Raw genomic sequence first — 22,872 nt, 5'->3', positions numbered from 1 at the left:
CACCACCACCTTTGAACCAGTTCTGTATCCAAATGGCTAGTTCTCCCTGTATTCCATGAGATCTAATCTTGCTAACCAATCTCCCATGGGGAACCTTGTCAAATGACTTACTGAAGTCCATATAGATCACATATATATGTGCTCTGCCATCATCAATCCTCTTTGTTATTTCTTTAAAAAACTCAATCAAGTTTGTGAGACATGATTTCCCACAAACAAAGCCATGTTGACTATCCTTAATCAGTCCTTGCCTTTCCAAATACATATATATCCTGTCCCTTAGGATTCCCTCCAACAACTTGCCCACCACCGACGTCAGGCTCACTAGCCTATAGTTCCCTGGCTTGTCCTTACCACCCTTCTTAAACAGTGGCACCACGTTAGCCAACCTCTAGTCTTCCGGCACCTCACCTGTGACTATCAATGATACAAATAATTCAGCAAGAGGCCCAGCATGCTTATTTTCCATGCGTCTTTTTGTGTCCTAGTTCTCTTATACTGCATTTGCCACATCCCATGGATGCAACAAAGCTAATGGACAGCTGCTGAATTTCAGCGTAGAGAGAGAGAGAGGGACAAAGAGGGACAAAGCTGAGTGTAACATTCAGGATTCTGGCAGAGTGGCAGGGCTGGGAACTTAAATGCTATCATCCTGAGAATGATCACAGGTTAAGTTTCAGGGATACACTTTGACTTCTCTCTGGCACCTCAACATGTCTGAAAAACAGATTGCTGGTCTGCTGTGTCACTCTCCAAAAATCTTTGAACACTGAAGCTGAGCTTGCAATAACAGTGAGTTTGCAGAGCAGTAAGCTAGCCATGTAGTACAGAAGTCTGAGTCAGCATTGCAGTATTGGGTGGCTCCTATTTTTGTTACAATGGAAGCTGATACTTTGACTATGAAGTGCTGCATTATGGCATTATACCATTATTAGCATTCACTGCATACTGCTAAATAATGTCAATTAGCAGTATGCAGCATGAAACTAGCAAGCTGCATGCTTCACAATCACTGGGTATGGGTCAATCCTGCACCATGATCCACTTTGCTGAAACAATTTAGTCTCAACTAGTCTTGCTTGTGTACTGACTATTGGCACTGGCAGGTGTGTAGCATCTTACCCAAGCTGTTATACATTTTATGGTACAAACCTGAAAACATTAGCAAATTACATAAATAAGAATGTCAAAATTCACTAGTTCATACAAGTGAAGGCAAAATTGACATTATTGAGACAGAATAGACTTTGACCATGTTTTCAACCTAAGTTAGAATCAGCCAAGGATTGTTCAATGGCTATGGAAGAGTAACTTATTGCTCCACTTCTCTTCATTATCATCCCTGACATTAATGAGACATGCAACTAACTATTCTTAGTTACGAGCTATCCTTAGCATATAGTAACAAATACCTGTTATTAGACAAGGAAGAGAGTGGATCCCAGTATTTACAGCCAACAAAGAGGCTTCATAAGTATCTCTTTCATCTGTCGGTAGGACCTGCTCAACTCGTTGGTCCATTGACACAGTGAGAACCCAGTCCCTAATTTCCTCACGTTTATCATCCTGTGTAAAAAAAAAACAGAATTCAAATTAATGCAAGGAACTGTGAAATTAAACATTTACATTTTCCTGAAAATAAGTTCAGAAAACCTCAGCATTCATTTCTGATAAGCTGCAGTTGGCTCAGAACATCAGGGTGGCACGGTGGTACAGTGGTTAGCACCGATGCCTCACAGCACCAGAGACCCGGGTTCAATTCCCACCTTGGGCAACTGTTTGTGTGGAGTTTGCACATTCTCCCCGTATCAGCGTGGGTTTGCTCCGGTTTCCTCCCACAGTCCAAAGATGTGCAGGTTAGGTGAATTGGCCATGCTAAATTGCCCATAGCATTTGGTGTAGGGGAATGGGTCTGGGTGGGCTCCTCTTCGGAGGATCGGTGTGGACTTGTTGGGCCAAAGGACCTGCTTCACACTGTAAGTAATCTAATCTAACATCAGTTAATTGAAAAACAAAATTTGCTTGGTCATGTGCAACTGAAGTTGCAGCTACAGGGGAACCTCGATTATCTGAACGAGATGGGTGGGCACTATTTTGTTTGGATAATTGATTATTCGGTTAATTGATTAAATGCCCTTCCTCTGGTGCTCGGAGTTTTTAAAGTCTGCTCCCGTTCAGGAGACTGCAGCAGCTTACAGCGTGCGAGCCCCCGCCCCCAGAACCGCCCTCATCTAACACCACCCCAGCCCCCGTCCAACACCGCCCCACCTCCAACCCCGTGCAACACTGCCCCCCGCCCTCAACCCCGTCCAACACACGCCCCCATCCAATACCGCCCCCTCCCCCGCCCCACCTCGCCCCCCCCCAAACTTACTAACTGTACCTTCTATGTTCACATCCAAATTATATATAAATGGTGAAAAGCAGTTGACCCAGCACCGATCCTTGTGGCACACCACCGGTCGCAGGTCTCCAGTCTGACAAGCAACCTCCACCACCACCCTCTGTCTTCTGCCTTCAAGCCAGTTCTGCACCCAAATGGCTCGTTCTCTGTGTTCCATGTGATCTAACCTTGCTTACCAGTCTACCATAAGAAACCTTGCTGAATGCCTTACTGAAGTCCATACAGATCACATCTACTACTCTGTCCTCATCAATCCTCTGTGTTATTTCTTCAAAAAACTCAGTTAGTGAGACATGATTTCCCAATCTCAAAGCCATGTTGACTATCCCTTATCAGTCTTGCTGAAATATGTATATGTAAACATATGTAAATCTTGTCCCTCAGGATTCCCTCCAACAACTTGCCCACCACCGATGTCAGGCTCATTGATCTATTGTTCCCTAAATTTGGTTCTGAAATGAGCATCTGAGCACATAACCACACCATCACAAAGGGCCTTTATTTCTGCCTCTTTAGCACCACTAATTTAGTTCTGTCTCAGTTTATTTGTTGTCGACATCCTCATACATGTCTTCATTAACTCTGCACTTGACTGCATTCCACCCTGTATAAACCTGGTATCTTGGCACATTTTATTAGACACTTTTTATTCCTGATGAAGGGCTTTTGCCCGAAACGTCGATTTCGCTGCTCCTTGGATGCAGCCTGAACTGCTGTGCTCTTCCAGCACCACTTATCCAAAATCTGGTTTCCAGCATCTGCAGTCATTGTTTTTACCACATTTTATTAGGTTACAATTAAATACAAATGCATGTTAATGACATAGCTGTATATTGCTAAGAGTTACAGAGATCATAGCAACATCCACAATTATAAATGAATGCCAAATAATTTCATTTGCACAACAGAGGGCAGAAAGATTCCCTTCAATGAAGGGTTTGAGTTCTAAAGACACGTTATTCCCAAATCTATCCAAAGTCATGTCATCCAATTCAAATACTGTTCAATTTAAGCATTTTTAAAAACAGAGCTGCTGTTATTCAAAAACAAAGTAAAGCTGCACTAGGAAAGGAACACTTCATGAAGAAATTTCAATACAGAATTCAGATCTAATGTACAAATTTTAAATCATGATACTCTTGCCAATAGACATATCATATATTACACCAACCAAGGACATTATCTTTTGAACTTACCGAAATATGTTGTTTGACAGGGACAGGGATTTCAAATGGAATATCTGTATCTTGAAAATCAGAATGATCAAGTGCATCAAGATTGCCCTCCTCAATTGCCTGCAAACATAAGAAGCACAAGAACATTATGTTAATCCTTAGTCACTACTTTGAAGACTATTTTATTTACAGGGCTTATTGTATTTAGTGTTTTAACTTCAAGGAAAGAACAAAGGTAACAACAACATCAATTTACATTTATAAAGCACTTTTAACATCACAGAACCATCCAATGTGCTTCACAGGAGCATTATCAAACAAAATTTAGCAGCAAGCTACATAAGGAGATATTAAGATGGATGATCAAAAGTTCGGTCAAAGACAGAAGCTTTGAGAAGCATTTTGAAGGTCAAAGAGAGATTTGAAAGATAGCAATGCTTAGGAAATTTGAAGCAAAGTTTAGGAGCATGGCAACTGAAGGTGTAGTGGTTAGCAATGCAAGAATAACCAAAATTGGAGGAGAACAAATTTCTCTAAAGGCTATAGGGTTGAAGAAGGTTAGAGACAGGAAGAGAAAGATCATGCAAGAATTTGAAAACAAAGACGAATGTTAAATTCAAGGCTTTCTTAATTGGGAGACAATCTAAGTCTAGGAGCACAAGGATGATCAGTGAACATGGCCTGCCACAGCTTATGAAATGGGCAGCAGGGTTTTGGTTGAATCATAGAATAACCACAGTATGGAAACAGGCCATTTGGCTCAACAAGTCCACACCAACCCTCTAAACAGCATCCTAGCCAGACCCATTCCCTATTCCATTATTCTAAATTTCCCCAAACTAATCACTGGCAATTTAGCATGGCCAATTCACCTAACCTGCACATCTTGGGAGTGTGGGAGGAAACCGGATCACCCGGAGGAAACCCACGCAGACACGGGGAGAATGTGCAAATTCCACACAGATAGTTGCCCAAGGCGGGAATTGAACCCAGGTCTCTAGCGTTGTGAGACAGCACTGCTAACCACTGTGCCACCATGCCGCCCGATGATGTGACAGAAGGAGTCAAAGGTTGCAGATAATATCAAGAAAGATGAGTACAGTTAGTATCTCACAGTCACAAAGAATGTCATTTGTGTCTTAGTAAAAGCCACTTCCGTACTGTGATGCAGCAAAAACCTGACTGAAGGGATCCAAACATTAAATGAAAATGGGCTGAAATTTGGTATGTGACAACATGTTTGAGGACTTAGGGAGTGTTAGAAATTAGGGTTTTGCTTGCAAACAAAAAAAGGCCTAGGGTGGATTGTTTTGAGGATGGTTATGGTGATGGTGAATTTTCTATATGTTGGCTCTCACCTTTCTCCTCCACCCCAGAATCTAAACATAGAACATAGAACAATACAGCACAGAACAGGCCCTTCGGCCCACAATGTTGTGCCGAACATTTGTCCTAGCTTAAATACCCATCCATGTACCTATCCAATTGCCTCTTAAAGGTCACCAAAGATTCTGACTCTACCACTCCCACAGGCAGCGCATTCCATGCCCCCACCACTCTCTGGGTAAAGAACCTACCCCTGACATCTCCCCTATACCTTCCACCCTTCACCTTAAATTTATGTCCCCTTGTAACACTCTGTTGTACCCGGGGAAAAAGTTTCTGACTGTCTACTCTATCTATTCCTCTGATCATCTTATAAACTTCTATCAAGTCACCCCTCATCCTTCACCGTTCGAACGAGAAAAGGCCTAGCACTCTCAACCTATCCTCGTACGACCTATTCTCCATTCCAGGCAACATCCTGGTAAATCTTCTCTGCACCCTCTCCAAAGCTTCCACATCTTTCCTAAAGTGAGGTGACCAGAACTGCACACAGTACTCCAACTGTGGCCTAACTGAAGTCCTGTACAGCTGTAACATCACTTCACGACTCTTGAATTCAATCCCTCTGCTAATGAACGCTAATACAACATAGGCCTTCTTACAAGCTCTATCCACCTGAGTGGCAACTTTCAAAGATCTATGAACATAGACCCCAAGATCCCTCTGTTCGTCCACCTCACTAAGAACCCTACCATTAACCCTGTATTTCGCATTCTTATTTGTCTTTCCAAAATGGACAACCTCACACTTGGCAGGGTTGAACTCCATCTGCCATTCCTCAGCCCAGCTCTGCATCATATCTAAGTCCCTTTGCAGCCGACAACAGCCCTCCTCACTATCCACAACTCCACCAATCTTCGTATCATCTGCAAATTTACTGACCCCACCCTTCAACCCCCTCATCCAAGTCATTAATAAAAATTACAAACAGCAGAGGACCCAGAACTGATCTCTGTGGAACTCCACTTGTAACTGGGCTCCAGGCTGAATATTTACCATCTACCACCACTCTCTGACTTCGACCAGTTAGCCAGTCTTCTATCCAATTGGCCAAATTTCCCACTATCCCATGCCTCCTGACTTTCCACATAAGCCTACTATGGGAACCTTATCAAATGCCTTACTAAAATCCATGTATACTACATCCACTGCTCTACCCTCAACCACATGCTTGGTCACCTCCTCAAAGAATTCAATAAGACTTGTAAGGCAAGACCTACCCTTCACAAATCCGTGCTGGCTGTCCCTAATCAAGCAGTGCCTTTCCAGATACTCATAAATCCTATCCCTCAGTACCCTTTCCATTACTTTGCCTACCACCGAAGTAAGACTAACTGGCCTGTAATTCCCGGGGTTATCCCTATTCCCTTTTTTGAACAGGGGCACAACATTCGCCACTCTCCAGTCCCCTGGTACCACCCCCGTTGACAGTGAAGACGAAAAGATCATTGCCAACGGTACTGCAATTTCCTCTCTTGCTTCCCACATAATCCTAGGATATATCCCGTCAGGCCCGGGGGACTTGTCTATCCTCAAGTTGTTCAAAATGTTCAACACATCTTCCTTCCTAACAAGTATCTCCTCTAGCTTACCAGTCCGTTTCACACTCTCCTCTTCAACAATACGGTCCCTCTCGTTCGTAAATACTGAAGAAAAGTACTCATTCAAGACCTCTCCTATCTCTTCCGACTCAATACACAGTTTCCCACTCCTGTCCTTGATCGGACCTACCCTCGTTCTCGTCATTCTCAGGTTTCTCACATACGCATAAAATGCCTTGGGGTTATCCTTGATCCTATCCGCCAAAGATTTTTCATGCCCTCTCTTAGCTCTCCTAATCCCTTTCTTCAGGTCCCTTCTGGCTATCCTGTATCCCTCCACTGCTCTATCTGACCCCTGTTTCCTCAACCTTATGTAAGCCTCCTTCTTCCTCTTTATAAGACATTCAACTTCCCTCGTCACCCAAGGTTCCCTCACACGACCATTTCTTTCCTGCCCTTACATTTTAGCTCAACAGCTTCCACATTCAAGTGATCAACCTCCAGCATTTCAACTACCACTACCACGACGCCAACAATAAACGCCATCTTCCTCCCCATTTCAGGATTCTAAATTGGCACATTCCCTGTCTGGTTGCTGAGTCAGTCTGCAAACAGCCTCTCCACTTCTCATGCAAATGAGGGTATCAAGCACTCCTTACCAGGCAAAGAGGTACTTTCTTGTATTTCTTTCAATTTCATTGCTGCTCAGCTGTCTGTCTCATCTAATTTGGTAAAATGATGGGAACCACAATGAGTCAATTCCTTGATGCGCACAGATATCATGGGAAGTGCCCAGTAGCAGGAATAGCAGCAGCTCGGCTGTCCTCAACTGGTGGAGGACAATAAATTTAAACAATTTAAATAACTGAAGTTTCATTAGGGACCATTTTTCAGTGAGGTGTTAGTCTCTCAGTAACATCTTTGGAAGCAGTACTGGATATAGAGGTCTATAGCCGAAGAATTGTCCATCAGCCACTTCTGTGGTCCTAATGTATTGATGGCTTGGCTGCTTGGTCCCAGCAAAAAACAAAGAATACTCTACTGTACAGTTGTTGCTTCAGCAGTGGTCTCTATCTCAGAGACTGAAATAACTGCACAGAGGCTGGTATGCTATTACTAAGTCACCCTTTATTTACTTGTGCATAGTACACTGGCTTGGTTGCAAGCGCCTGAACTGAGGAAATTCTAATCTCCTGGTTATATTTTTATTCCTGGACATGTCAATTTTTATTAGATTAGATTACGTCTCAGACCGTGTCTTCAGAATCCTTAAGGGGGAGGGTGTGCAGCCAGAAGTCGTGGTGCACATTGGCACCAACGACATAGGTAGGAAGAGGGTTGGGGAGGTCATTCAAGAGCTCAAGGAGTTAGGCTGGAAGCTAAAAGCTAGGACAGACAGAGTCGTCATCTCTGGGTTGTTGCCGGTGCCACGTGACAGTGAGGCAAAGAATAGGGAGAGAGTGCAGTTGAACACGTGGCTGCAAGGCTGGTGTAGGAGGGAGGGCTTCAGATATTTGGACAATTGGACTGCATTCTGGGGAAGGTGGGACCTGTACAAACAGGACGGGTTGCACCTGAACCAGAAGGGCACCAATATCCTGGGGGGTAGGTTTGCTAGCACTCTTCGGGGGGGTTTAAACTAATTTGGCAGGGGGATGGGATCCGGACTTGTAGTCCAGCAAGTAAGCTAGCTGTGTGTCAGGATGCCCAAGACTGTAGGGAGGCTGTGGAGAAGGTAGCACTGACAGGGACTACTTGCGGACACAGAGATGGACTCAAGTGCGTATACTTCAACGCAAGGAGTATCAGAAATAAGGTGGGTGAACTTAAGGCGTGGATCGGTACCTGGGACTACAATGTTGTGGCCATCACGGAAACGTGGATAGATGTGGGACAGGAATGGCTGTTGGAGGTTCCTGGTTACAGGTGTTTCAGTAAGATTAGGGAGGGTGGGAAAAAAGGAGGGGGGGGGGGGGGGTGGCATTGCTAATTAGAAATGGTATAACGGCTGCAGAAAGGAAGTTTGAGGGGGATCTGCCTCTGGAGGTAGTATGGGCTGAAGTCAGAAATAGGAAAGGTGCAGTCACCTTGTTGGGTGTTTACTATAGGCCCCCCAATAGCAGCAGAGATGTGGAGAAACAGATTGGGAAACAGATTTTGGAAAGGTGCAGAAGCCACAGGGTCGTAGTCATGGGCGACTTCAACTTCCCAAATATTGATTGGAAGCTCTTTAGATCAAGTAGATTGGATGGGGCGGTGTTTGTGCAGTGTGTCCAGGAAGCTTTTCTAACGCAGTATGTAGATTGTCCAACCAGAGGGGAGGCCATATTGGATTTGGTACTCGGTAATGAACCGGGACAAGTGGTGGGCTTTTTAGTGGGTGAACATTTTGGTGATGGTGACCACAATTCTGTGACTTTCACCTTGGTTATGGAGAGAGATAGGTGCGCACAACAAGGTAGATTTTATAATCGGGGGAAGGGAAATTACGATGCTGTAAGGCAGGATTTGAGGAGCATACGTTGGGAGCATAGGCTGTCAGGGAAGGATGTGGTGGAAATGTGGAACTTTTTCAAAGAGCAGATACGACGTGTCCATGATATGTATGTACCTATCAGGCAGGAAAGAAATGGTCGTGTGAGGGAGCCTTGGTTGACGAGAGAGGTTGAATATCTGGTAAAGAGGAAGAAGGAGGCTTACATAAGGTTGAGGAAACAGGATTCAGACAGAGCAGTGGAGGGATACAGGATAGCCAGAAGGGACCTGAAGAAAGGGATTAGGAGAGCTAAGAGAGGGCATGAAAAATCGTTGGCGGATAGGATCAAGGATAACCCCAAGGCATTTTATGCGTATGTGAGAAACCTGAGAATGACGAGAACGAGGGTAGGTCCGATCAAGGACAGTAGTGGGAGACTGTGTATTGAGTTGGAAGAGATAGGAGAGGTCTTGAACAAGTACTTCTCTTCAGTATTTACGAACGAGAGGGACCGTATTGTAGAAGAGGAGAGTGTGAAATGGACTGGTAAGCTAGAAGAGATACCTGTTAGGAAGGAAGATGTGTTGGACATTTTGAACAACTTGAGGATAGACAAGTCCCCCGGGCCTGACGGGATATATCCTAGGATTATGTGGGAAGCAAGAGAGGAAATTGCAGTACCGTTGGCAATGATCTTCTCGTCTTCACTGGCAACGGGGGTGGTACCAGGGGACTGGAGAGTAGCGAATGTTGTGCCCCTGTTCAAAAAAGGGAATAGGGATAACCCCGGGAATTACAGGCCAGTTAGTCTTACTTCTGTGGTAGGCAAAGTAATGGAAAGGGTACTGAGGGATAGGATTTATGAGTATCTGGAAAGACACTGCTTGATTAGGGACAGCCAGCACGGATTTGTGAAGGGTAGGTCTTGCCTTACAAGTCTTATTGAATTCTTTGAGGAGGTGACCAAGCATGTGGATGAGGGTAGAGCAGTGGATGTAGTGTACATGGATTTTAGTAAGGCATTTGATAAGGTTCCCCATGGTAGGCTTATGCGGAAAGTCAGGAGGCATGGGATAGAGGGAAATTTGGCCAATTGGATAGAAAACTGGCTAACCGGTCGAAGGCAGAGAGTGGTGGTAGATGGTAAATATTCAGCCTGGAGCCCAGTTACAAGTGGAGTTCCGCAGGGATCAGTTCTGGGTCCTCTGCTGTTTGTAATTTTTATTAATGACTTAGATGAGGGAGTCGAAGGGTGGGTCAGTAAATTTGCAGATGATACGAAGATAGGTGGAGTTGTGGACAGTGAGGAGGGCTGTTGTCGGCTGCAGAGGGACTTAGATATGATGCAGAGCTGGGCTGAGGAGTGGCAGATGGAGTTCAACCCTGCCAAGTGTGAGGTTGTCCATTTTGGAAGAACAAATAAGAATGCGGAATACAGGGTTAATGGTAGGGTTCTAAGTCAGGTGGAGGAACAGAGGGATCTTGGGGTCTATGTACATAGATCTTTGAAGGTTGCCACTCAGGTGGATAGAGTTTGTAAGAAGGCCTATGGAGTATTATCGTTCATTAGCAGAGGGATTGAATTCAAGAGTCGTGAAGTGATGTTGCAGCTGTACAGGACTTTGGTTAGGCCACAGTTGGAGTACTGTGTGCAGTTCTGGTCACCTCACTTTAGGAAAGATGTGGAAGCTTTGGAGAGGGTGCAGAGAAGATTTACCAGGATGTTGCCTGGAATGGAGAGGAAGTCGTACGAGGATAGGTTGAGAGTTCTCGGCCTTTTCTCGTTGGAACGGCGAAGGATGAGGGGTGACTTGATAGAGGTTTATAAGATGATCAGAGGAATAGATAGAGTAGACAGTCAGAAACTTTTTCCCCGGGTACAACAGAGTGTTACAAGGGGACATAAATTTAAGGTGAAGGGTGGAAGGTATAGGGGAGATGTCAGGGGTGGGTTCTTTACCCAGAGAGTGGTGGGGGCATGGAATGCGCTGCCCGTGGGAGTGGTAGAGTCGGAATCATTGGCGACCTTTAAGCGGCATTTGGATAGGTACATGGATGGGTACTTAATCTAGGTTAGAAGTTCGGCACAACATCGTGGGCCGAAGTGCCTGTTCTGTGCTGTATTGTTCTATGTTCTATGTTCTATTACCTACAGTGTGGAAACAGGGCCTTTGGCCCAACACGTCCACACCAACCCTCCGAAGAGTAACCCACCCTTTCCCTCTGACTAATGCACCTAACACTACAGGGCAATTTACCATGGCCAATTCACCTGACCTGCACATCTTTGGACTGGGAGAAAACCAAGCACCCGGAGGAAACCCACGCAGACACAGGGAGAATGTGGAAACTCCACACAGGCAGTCGCCCAAGGTTGGAATCGAACCTGGGTTCCTCGTGCTGTGGGGTAGCAGTGCTAACGACTGAGCCATTGTGCCGCCCCGTTTTGTTCATTTGTTGTCATTCTACACTTTGTTGAAGTCTGCAACATCAGCAGATTGTACATAATCTTCAAATGCAACAATAGCTTCTTTTAGCATATCTGTTCCCACCTTGTCATCTTCAACTACATATTGAATCTGTAGCTTTTTGATGCCATAGCCCACAGGAACCAGTTTGGAGGCACACCAAAGCAAGCCATCCAATGTCACTGAACGTATACACTCTTCTAATTTGACAATGTCAGTTTCATCATTCCATGGCTTTACATCCAACAAAATAGATGACTTAGCGATAATGTTTTGGACTTCTTAGCTTCACATTGAGCTAGACATTCTTCATTGAGCCTTTTAGCCTCTTCACTTCCCTCTTCATTGGAACCAAAAAGATCAATGTCATTGTCATTGAAATCATCCACAGCTTTTGCTGACGTGGTATCTGCTACATTTCTGCTACATATTTACAGAAGGGTTGCTTAACACCTGGAAGGCAAGCCTTGGTGCTTTCCTATGATAGGATATAATTGTACCAACGGAGTGCATAGTAGAAGTCAGTTGATGGTGGAGGATCAAGAGCTTCAAACACAAGTATGTCAACTTGTGATGGAACACACCTCTCAATGTTGCTCCAGTCCACCAGATACTTGTTCAGTACCTTGAGGCCGAAGGGGGATTTGAGGTTGCTGAATTCCATGTGGCTGGTTAAGAACATGTGTATGTGTGAGGGGTGGGGGGAAAGGGGTGAGGAGCAGGTGGCCTAGGTGTGTGTGTGTGTGTGTGTGTGAGAGAGAGAGAGAGACAGAGAGATAGGGTGAGAGATAGGGTGAGAGATAGGGTGAGAGAGAGGGTGAGAGAGAGGGTGAGAGAGAGGGTGAGAGAGAGGGTGAGAGAGAGGGTGAGAGAGAGGGTGAGAGAGAGGGTGAGAGAGAGGGTGGGAGAGAGGGTGGGAGAGAGGGTGGGAGAGAGAGAGAGACAGACAGACAGACAGGGCAGCTCCTGGTCTCCAAAGACCCATCTCCATCACTCATGTGGTCTCCTGGTTTATAATATTCAGCGAAAGGCTTTGCGTTAACAATTCCAATTAATTACCTTTTAGTCGCTGAGGTTAACCTGCTTCCAATGACTACAGTGTCATGAAATAGACTGCAGAGCTAAGGCCCTCTGATTGACCCTGCAGATTGGAAAGCTAGCTGCCACTGCCACTTTCCTGTAGGCCAATTTTTCACTGTCTCTTCCTGGCAATATCATTGGTCCAGGAGAAAGTGAGGACTGCAGATGCTGGAGATCAGAGCTGAAAATGTGTTGCTGGAAAAGCGCAGCAGGTCAGGCAGCATCCAAGGAGCAGGAGAATCGACGTTTCGGGCATGAGTCCTTCTTCAGGAATGAGGAAAGTGTTTCCAGCAGGCTAAGATAAAAGATAGGGAGGAGGGACTTGGGGGAGGGGCATTGGAAATGCGATAGGTGGAGGGAGGTCAAGGTGAGGGTGATAGGCCAGAGTGGGGGTGGGGGCGGAGAGGTCAGGAAGAAGATTGCAGGTTAGGAAGGCGGTGCTGAGTTCGAGGGATTTGACTGAGACAAGGTGGGGGGAGGGGAAATGAGGAAACTGGAGAAATCTGAGCTCATCCCTTGTGGTTGGAGGGTTCCCAGGCAGAAGATGAGGCGCTCTTCCTCCAACCGTCGTGTGGATATGGTCTGGTGATGGAGGTGTCCAACACCTCCAAACGGACCCCACCATCAGGGATATATTTCCCTCCCCTCCCCTATCAGCGTTCCGAAAAGACCACTCCCTCCGTGACTCCCTCGTCAGGTCCACACCCCCCACCAACCCAACCTCCACTCCCGGCATGTTCCCCTGCAATCGCAAGAAATGCAGAACTTGCGCCCACACCTCCCCCCTTACTTCCCTCCAAGGCCCCAAGGGACACTTCCATATCCGCCACAAATTCACCAGCACCTCCACACACATCATTTATTGCATCCGCTGCACCCGACATGGCCTCCTCTATACTGGGGAGACAGGCCGCCTACTTGCGGAACATTTCAGAGAACACCTCTGGGACACCCAGACCAACCAACCCAACCACCCCGTGGCTCAACACTTCAACTCCCCCTCCCACTCCACCAAGGACATGCAGGTCCTTGGACACCTCCATCGCCAGACCATAGCAACATGACGGTTGGAGGAAGAGCGCCTCATCTTCCGCCTAGGAACCCTCCAACCACAAGGGATGAACTCAGATTTCTCCAGTTTCCTCATTTCCTCTCCCCCCACCTTGTCTCAGTCAAATCCCTCGAACTCAGCACCGCCTTCCTAACCTGCAATCTTCTTCCTGACTCCGCTCCCACCCCCACTCCGGCCTATCACCCTCACCTTGACCTCCTTCCACCGATCGCATTTCCAACGCCTCTCCCCCAAGTCCCTCTTCCCTACCTTTTATCTTAGCCTGCTGAACACACTTTCCTCATTCCTGAAGAAGGGCTCATGCCCGAAACGTCGATTCTCCTGCTCCTTGGATGCTGCCTGACCTGCTGCGCTTTTCCAGCAACACATTTTCAGCAATATCATTGGTCCAGTCCACCCTTCTGTCCCAGCAAGCAGCTGGGACCTGAAAAAACTCTCTGATTTTAAGAAGATCCCAGAATGCTGTGCATGTGGATGGAATTCCGCAGAGATTAAATGCATTTTTTTTTTAAAAAAACCTTATCTTTGATTTTATCTTAAAAAGTTTGCTGTGGGTTCATTCAAAAACTGGAATCTGAAAGCCAGGATTTAGGGAACATCATTTGGTCTGCCAAAGAATGGGAGTAAAAAAGAAGAGGGAAATCAAACAATATCTTGGTGTCTCAGCTTAAGAGGGGAAAAGCAATCACAATTTAAATTCACCCATTTCCCTTTTGTCCATCACATTTATACTTATATTGAATTGCAGAGAAAAATTTTCAAAATGACATTAACAACAGACTGAAATTAGAAAATTAGAGGACTTACATCACAAAGATCTAGGAAACGATTCAGGAATATAAAAGCCATGTTCTCCCAACCAATTGCCTGTTTTATTATGGAAATAAAATGACCTTTTAGTTCACTGAAGTGTAGTTGGTAAACAAAGTTGTATGGACATAAAAACTTCAAGTAAAAAATTTGAAAGGATACCTTGATATTTCCAACCAGTTTTGTGACCTGCTACAGTTCTTCCTTCAGAGGCTGCCAGATTGGACATTGGGGAGTTTGGGGCTGGCAAGGGTGTTTGTAGTGGAAATTCCCATGTGTCATTACCCAAGAACTATAACATTTCCTGGATAATTATCCAGATAAGTGAGTAGGATCTCTCCAAAATCTCTGACTCTTACTAAAAAAGCTAAAAACTTTTTGGAGAGTTCCTGATGAAGGGTTAAACATCCAGCACAATTCATGCATAGTCAGTGCATCCAGACTTCCATATGGTCCCAATAAATTCCTCATGGAATATGTCCTGTCACTTAAGGTCCAGAGCCCAGAAGATTTGGGCCTTTATTTAAATTGAGTCAGTATCTAGCAGAAAATTAATAGTCATGACGTGGAAGTGCCAGTATTGGACTGGGGTGGATGAAGTCAGAAGTCACACAATACCAGGTTATAGTCCAATAGGCTTATTTGGAATCATAAGCTTTTGAAGCAGTGCTCCTTCACCAGATGAAGTGTTCTGAAAGTTTGTGATTCCAAATAAACCTGTCAGACTATAACCTGGTGTTGTGAGACTTCTGACTTTGTCCATCCCAGTCTAACACTGGCACCTCCTGTGACTTCCAATTTAAAAGCAATATACTGTTCTCTCCTTTACTGGAAAAAATAACTGAATTTTCAGAAAAAAGTGTTTTAGTGCAGTTTCAGTTCACAGTATAAAATTTTCTAGAGTACCCAGTTAAGAAGTTTTATGCATCCAGTATTTATTACTTTCATTTTTCAAGTTTATTATGAGAACTACTGATTTGCAGCAACCTACAACATAGTGCACCTGCAATAGAAGTAGTTGTAGGTAAAAATAGAATACATACCTTAGCTGCCATGCCAGCCTCATAAAATGCTTTGTCAGCAGGGATGATGTCTGTATGCCTCAGCAAGGAGATAGATAATTTTGCCGCAACCATGTCCTGAAATCAGGAATCATTGAAAATGTTGAGACATTCAATGGATTAAATAGATTCTAAAAAATTCAATTACTCTAAACAAACATAATAATCAGACTACCTGCGAACAAAACAATTCTTCAATTGTATTTTATCATTGAACACACTGAAATTTTCCACAAGAACAGAAATTACTGGAACTGAAGATTCTGAGGAAGGGTCACTGGACAAATCTTAACTCTGATTTCTCTTCACAGATCTTGCTAGACTTGCTGAGATTTGCCAGCAACTTCTGTTTTTGTTTCAGATTTCCAGCATCCACAGTTCTTTCAGTTCTGAAATTTTCCATTTCAGAGTCAATCAAGAGCATAGAAAGTGTTAAACTGACATTATGAAAAGCAAAAATTAAACCACTGATAGATTATTGGATTTCTTTTTGTTAATTTATATATTACAATTCCATAATAGACACTGCAGACAATTGCTAATTTGGTTTTACAGCTATAAAAATCATCTGTATTTTAGTATAAAGATGATGCTTCATATGGGAAGGTTGGGATGTTACAAGTCAAATTGTTTAACAACAAAGCAGCATATCCTGAACTAAAGAAAAGTGACTTTTTAATGTGTCAGGATGTAGTAATATATGAATTTTGATAAACACTATATTAAGGTTATCATACAGTAACACAATCTTACCAGCTGGTTGACTCCCAGTGACCCCGCACGAGTAGCATAATAGTGGGAAATCAGCAGCATCTGCTCAAACTCTTCATGAGCAGGAGAACTGGCCTCCGAAGATTTAACCAGATTTTCACACTAGAACATTACAAAAATACATTCCAAAATTGATACACTGTATTCATCTACAGGGAAAATCAAGACAAAACAGGCCACAGAATTGGAAGTGTTACATTAGGAGTGCTATCTACCATATCTTAGATACAGTGACACACCTTAAATAGGTCCGACTTCATTATCGGACAGAGGGGATGGGAATAGTATATGTATGATCTTATTAGGGAGCAGTTACTGAATAGGGAGAAAGTAAGGACTGCAGATGTTGGAGATCAGAGCCGAGAGTGTGATGCTGGAAAAGCATAGCTGGTCAGGCAGCATCTGAGGAGCAGGAAAATCGACGTTTCGAGTATAAGCTCTTCATCAGGAATGTTGCTGTTCCCAAATAGGCAGATTCAAGTATTACACAACTGGAGACTGTTGCTGAACAAAGAGATCTTGGAGTGCAGATTTATAGTTCCTTGCAAATGGAGTCACGGGTAGATAGGATAGTGAGGAAGGTGTTTGGTATCTTGCCTTCATTGGTCACTGCATTGAGTACAGGAGTTGGGAGATCATTTTGAAGCTACATAGGACATTGGTTGGGCCACAATTGGAATTCTGCGTGCAATTCTGGTCTCCCTGCAATAAAAAGGATGTTGTGAAACTTGAAAGGGTTCAGAAAAGATTTACAAGGATGCTGCCAGGTATGGAAGGTCTGAGCTATAGGGAGAGTCTGAATAGGCTGGGGCTGTTTTCCCTGGAGCGCCAAAGATTGAGAGGTGACCTTATAGAGGTTTATAAAATCATGAGGGGCATGGATAGGATAAAAATACATCTTTTCCCCAAGGTGGGGAAGTCCAAAACTAGTGGGCATAGGTTTAAGATGACAGGGGAAAGATTTAAAAAGAACCTAAGGGGCAACATTTTCATGCACAGGGTGGTGCATGTATGGAATGAGCTGCCAGAGGAAGTGGTGGGAGCTAGTACAATTACAACATTTAAAAGGCATCTGGATGGGTATACAAATAGGAAGGGTTTAGAAGAATAGGGGCCAAATGCTGATAAAGGGACTAGATTTATTTAGGATATTTGGTTGGCATGGACCGAACAGTCTGTTTCCGTGCTGTATATGTCTACCATATGATAATAAGGTGTGAGATTGCAAGCACAGACAAGTCTTGGAAGGAAACAAGTTGAAACTGGAGGACAGAATCTTCAAAATTAATTGCCATTGCAGCCAGATACAAAGCTAGTTTGGTGGGCGAGGAGCAGCATGTGTTCTATAATTAGAGGAATAGATAGCATCCTTTGTATGCAGGATACAGAGTCCCGTTTGGTATGTTGCCTGCCGGGTGAGGGACATCTCTGACCGGCCTAGAAGGATATTGGAGAAGGAAGGGGAGGATCCAGTTGTTGTAGTCTATATCTGGATAAAACAACACAGGCAAGACTAAGAAAGAGAGCCTGTTTAGGCATTATCAGGAATTAGGGACTAAATTAAAGAACAAGCCCTCAAGGACTACAATCTCCGGATTACTGCCCAAGCAATGTGCAAATTGGCATAAGTGATACGAGAATAACAGAAGTAAATACGTGGCTAAAAGAGTGGTGCAGTAAAAAAGGGTTCCTTTACATGGGGCACTGGCACCAGTATAGGAACAGGAGGGATCTGTACCACTGGAACAGTCTCCACCTGAACTTTAAATGATAAAGTTGGGGGGAAGGGAAGGGTAAAACTCCAAGAAGTATAATGGCCAATGGGAAACAAAGTAGCAGTCTCAACATCTGTGGGGGTGGATTCTACTGCAATGAAAACTCTGAAAAAAATGAAAAGACAGAAGAACTCAGTAGAGGTTATTAAAGTTTTGAGAACACAAAAAGAGGACAGTGTTTCAAAAGGGTTAGGAATCAAACTTCAAGCACATTGGACAAAGAAATGGCAATGAGAAGAGGGACGATCAATATAGGACTGAAGGCATTGTATCTGAATGCATACAGTATACGAAATAAGATAAATGAGCTTATGGCGCAGATCGAAATTGGCAGGTATGATGCGGTGGGGATCATGGATACATGGCTGCAAGGGGATCAGGACTGGGTGCTAAATATTCACAGATATATATCTTTTCAAAAAGACAGCCAGGTGCACAGAGGGGTGGGTTCCCTTATTAGTAAGAAATGAAATTTAATTAATAGGAAGAAACGAAGTAGGGTCAGATATTGTGAATCTGGGTAGAGTTGAGGAACCGCAAAGGTTAAAATAAACCATCATGGGAGTTATGTACAGCCCTCCAAACAGTAGTCAGGATTTGGGGCACAAGATACACCAGGAGATTGAAAAAGAAAGGCAAGGTTACAGTGATCGTGGGGGATTTCAAAATGCAGGTGGACTGGAAAAATCAGATTGGTAATGGATTGCAAGAACAGGAATTTGTGGAATGTCTATGAGATGGCTCTATGGGGCAGCTTGTGGTGGACCCCACTGGTGAACAGGCAATTTTGGATTTAGTAATGTGCAATGAGGTAGACTTGATAAAGGAGCTTACTGTGAAGGAACATCCTCCAGCGGGACTTCGGAGAACTCAGAAGAAAGCTGAAAAGCAGGAGATCCAGGGTGGTTATCTCTGGTTTGCCTCCAGTTCCTCGGGTTGGAGAAGCCAGGAACAGGGAGATAATGGACTTGAATGTGTGGCTGGGGAACTGGTGCAGGAAGCAATGATTTAAATTCTTGGAACACTGGGGTATGTTTTGTTGTAGGGATAAATTATACAAGAGGGACGGTTGCACCTTAATAGGTGGGGGATCAGCATTCTGGCAGGCAGGTTTGCCACTGCAACACAGCTGCGTTTAAACTAAATAGCCGGGGGGGGGGAACCAACTGGAAGTTTAAGAAGGAAATTGAAGGGAAAGTTAGAACAACATAAGTCAAGGAAGACAACGGTATCAATGGAGCAGAAAACTCAAAAAGGGATCATGCCATAAGGTTGAGTGAAATAGGGATCGATAGGAAGGGGGATTATAGTCCAGCAAGCAGTAACAACTTAAAAATATTATATATGAATGCATGAAGCATGAGAAATAAGATGGATGAGCTTGAGGCTCAATTAGAAATTGGCAGTTACGATATTGTGGGGATAACGGAAATGTGGTTTCAAGTGGACAGGGTTTGGGAAATGAATATACTCAACAATAAGTATACCGCTTTGGATACTGTTGGGGGGGACGGCCTAGCAGGGGTAAGCTGCAGTGACCGGGTCTCTGGCACGAGGTCCGGCTCTGAGGCTCAGAAGGGAAAGGGGGAAGAGGAGGAGAGCGCTAGTTATAGGAGACTCTTTAGTTAGAGGGACGGACAGGCGGTTCTGTGGACACGGGTGAGACTCTCGGATGGTTTGTTGCCTCCCGGGTGCCAGGGTCCGAGACGTCTCGGACTGTGTCTTCAGAATCCTTAAGGGGGAGGGTGTGCAGCCAGAAGTCGTGGTGCACATTGGCACCAACGACATAGGTAGGAAGAGGGGTGGGGAGGTCAGGAGCTCAGGGAGTTAGGTTTGAAGCTAAAAGCTAGGATGGACAGAGTCGCCATCTCTGGGTTGTTGCCGGTGCCACGTGACAGTGAGGCAAGGAATAGGGAGAGAGTGCAGTTGAACACGTGGCTGCAAGGATGGTGTAGGAGGGAGGGCTTCAGGTATTTGGACAATTGGACTGCATTCTGGGGAAGGTGGGACCTGTACAAGCAGGACGGGTTGCACCTGAACCAGAAGGGCACCAATATCCTGGGAGGTAGGTTTGCTAGCACTCTTCGGGGGGGTTTAAACTAATTTGGCAGGGGATGGGATCCGGACTTGCAGTCCAGCAAATAGGCTAGCTGATTGTCAGGATGTCCAAGAATGTAGGGGGGTTGTGGAGAAGGTAGCACTGACAGGGAGTACTTGCGGACACAGAGATGGGCTCAAGTGTGTATATTTCAATGCAAAGAGTATCAGAAATAAGGTGGGTGAACTTAAGGCGTGGATCGGTACCTGGGACTATGATGTTGTGGCCATCACGGAAACGTAGATAGAAGAGGGACAGGGATGGTTGTTGGAGGTTCCTGGTTACAGATGTTTCACTAAGATTAGGGAGGGTGGTAAAAAAGGAGGGGGGGTGGCGTTGCTAATTAGAAATGGTATAACGGCTGCAGAAAGGCAGTTCAAGGGGGATCTGCCTTTGGAGGTAGTATGGGCTGAAGTCAGAAATAGGAAAGGTGCAGTATTGGGTGTTTACTATAGGCCCCCCCAATAGCAGCAGAGATGTGGAGAAACAGATTGGGAAACAGATTTTGGAAAGGTGCAGAAGCCACAGGATAGTAGTCAGGGTGATTTCAACTTCCCAAACATTGATTGGAAGCTCTTTAGATCAAGTAGATTGGATGGGGCGATGTTTGTGCAGTGTATCCAGGAAGCTTTTCTAACTCAGTATGTAGATTGCCCGACCAGAGGGGAGGCCATATTGGATTTGGTACTTGGTAACGAACCGGGACAGGTGATGGGCTTGTTAGTGGGTGAACATTTTGGTGATGGTGACCACAATTCTGTGACTTTCACCTTCGTTATACAGAGAGATAGGTGCGTGCAACAGGGTAGGTTTTACAATTGGGGGAAGGGTAAATACGATGCTGTAAGACAGGAACTGAGGAGCATAAGTTGGGAGCATAGGCTGTCAGGGAAGGATGTCGTGGAAATGTGGAACTTTTTCAAGGAACAGATACGACGTGTCCTTGATATGTATGTACCTGTCAGGCAGGAAAGAGATGGTCGTGTGAGGGAACCTTGGTTGACGAGGGAGGTTGAATGTCTTGTAAAGAGGAAGAAGGGGGCTTATATAAGGTTGAGGAAACAAGGTTCAGACAGTGCATTGGAGGCATACAGGATTGCCAGAAGGGAGGTGAAGAAAGGGATTAGGAGAGCTAAGAGAGGGCATGAAAAATCTTTGGCGGATAGGATCAAGGATAACCCAAAGGCATTTTATGCGTATGTGAGAAACATGAGAATGACGAGAACGAGGTTAGGTCCGATCAAGGACAGTAGTGGGAGACTGTATATTGAGTCGGAAGAGATAAGTGAGGTCTTGAATGAGTACTTTTCTTCAGTATTTACAAACGAGAGGGACTGTATTGTTGAAGAGGAGAGTGTGAAATGGACTGGTAAGCTAGAGGAAATACTTGTTAGGAAGGAAGATGTGTTGGACATTTTGAATAACTTGAGGATAGACAAGTCCCCCGGGCCTGACGGGATATATCCTAGGATTATGTGGGAAGCAAGAGAGGAAATTGCAGAGCCGTTGGCAATGATCTTTTCGTCTTCACTGTCAACAGGGGTGGTACCAGGGGACTGGAGAGTGGCAAATGTTGTGCCCCTGTTCAAAAAAGGGAATAGGGATAACCCTGGGAATTACAGGCCAGTTAGTCTTACTTCGGTGGTAGGCAAAGTAATGGAAAGGGTACTGAGGGATAGGATTTATGAGTATCTGGAAAGGCACTGCTTGATTAGGGACAGCCAGCACGGATTTGTGAAGGGTAGGTCTTGCCTTACACGTCTTATTGAATTCTTTGAGGAGGTGACCAAGCTTGTGGATGAGGGTAGAGCAGTGGATGTAGTATACATGGATTTTAGTAAGGCATTTGATAAGGTTCCCCATGGTAGGCTTATGCGGAAAGTCAGGAGACATGGGATAGTGGGAAATTTGGCCAGTTGGATAGAAAACTGGCTAACCGAACGAAGTCAGAGAGTGGTGGTAGATGGTAAATATTCAGCCTGGAGCCCAGTTACAAGTGGAGTTCCGCAGGGATCAGTTCTGGGTCCTCTGCTGTTTGTAATTTTTATTAATGACTTGGAAGAGGGAGTCGATGGGTGGGTCAGTAAATTTGCAGATGATACGAAGATTGGTGGAGTTGTGGATAGTGAGGAGGGCTGTTGTCGGCTGCAAAAGGACTTAGATATGATGCAGAGCTGGGCTGAGGAGTGGCAGATGGAGTTCAACCCTGCCAAGTGTGAGGTTGTCCATTTTGGAAGGACAAATAAGAATGCGGAATACAGGGTTAACGGTAGAATTTTTAGTAAGGTGGAGGAGCAGAGCGATTTTGGGGTCTATGTTCATAGATCTTTGAAAGTTGCCACTCAGGTAGATAGAGCTTGTAAGAAGGCCTATGGTGTATTAGCATTCATTAGCAGAGGGATTGAATTCAAGAGTCGTGAAGTGATGTTACAGCTGTACAGGACTTTGGTTAGGCCACATTTGGAGTACTGTGTGCAGTTCTGGTCGCCTCACTTTAGGAAAGATGTGGAAGCTTTGGAGAGGGTGCAGAGAAGATTTACCAGGATGTTGCCTGGAATGGAGAATAGGTCGTACGAGGATAGGTTGAGCGTGCTAGGCCTTTTCTCATTGCAACGGAGAAGGATGAGGGGTGACTTGATAGAGGTGTATAAGATGATCGGGGAATAGATAGAGTAGACAATCAGAAACTTTTTCCCCGGGTACAACAGAGTGTTACAAGGGGACATAAATTTAAGATGAAGGGTGGAAGGTATAG

The 22,872-nt window shown here is 44.8% G+C and overlaps 1 protein-coding gene and 1 pseudogene across 2 annotated transcripts in view; both read right to left on the bottom strand.

Annotated features, from left to right (window-relative positions):
• The window catches only part of ift172 (intraflagellar transport 172), a 291,193-nt gene that overhangs the window by 13,259 nt on the left and 255,062 nt on the right, over nt 1-22,872 (bottom strand). For both annotated transcript variants that reach the window (XM_043682226.2, XM_043682236.2), the window contains 5 exons: nt 16,227-16,346; nt 15,456-15,551; nt 14,410-14,469; nt 3,601-3,699; nt 1,413-1,566 (listed from right to left, as the gene is read on the bottom strand). In XM_043682226.2, coding sequence (XP_043538161.1) covers nt 1,413-1,566; nt 3,601-3,699; nt 14,410-14,469; nt 15,456-15,551; nt 16,227-16,346 — 529 coding nt within the window. The remainder of the gene's footprint in view (nt 1-1,412; nt 1,567-3,600; nt 3,700-14,409; nt 14,470-15,455; nt 15,552-16,226; nt 16,347-22,872) is intronic.
• LOC122543496 (elongation factor 1-beta pseudogene) lies at nt 11,436-12,114 on the bottom strand (annotated as a pseudogene).

This window comes from Chiloscyllium plagiosum, unplaced genomic scaffold (assembly GCF_037043375.1).
Source record: "Chiloscyllium plagiosum isolate Xiang-an unplaced genomic scaffold, Cpla_swu_hap1 HiC_scaffold_3, whole genome shotgun sequence".
NCBI classification, from domain to species: domain Eukaryota; kingdom Metazoa; phylum Chordata; class Chondrichthyes; order Orectolobiformes; family Hemiscylliidae; genus Chiloscyllium; species Chiloscyllium plagiosum.
Note: the sequence above shows the minus strand (reverse complement) of the source record. Positions and strands in the feature narration are given on the sequence as shown.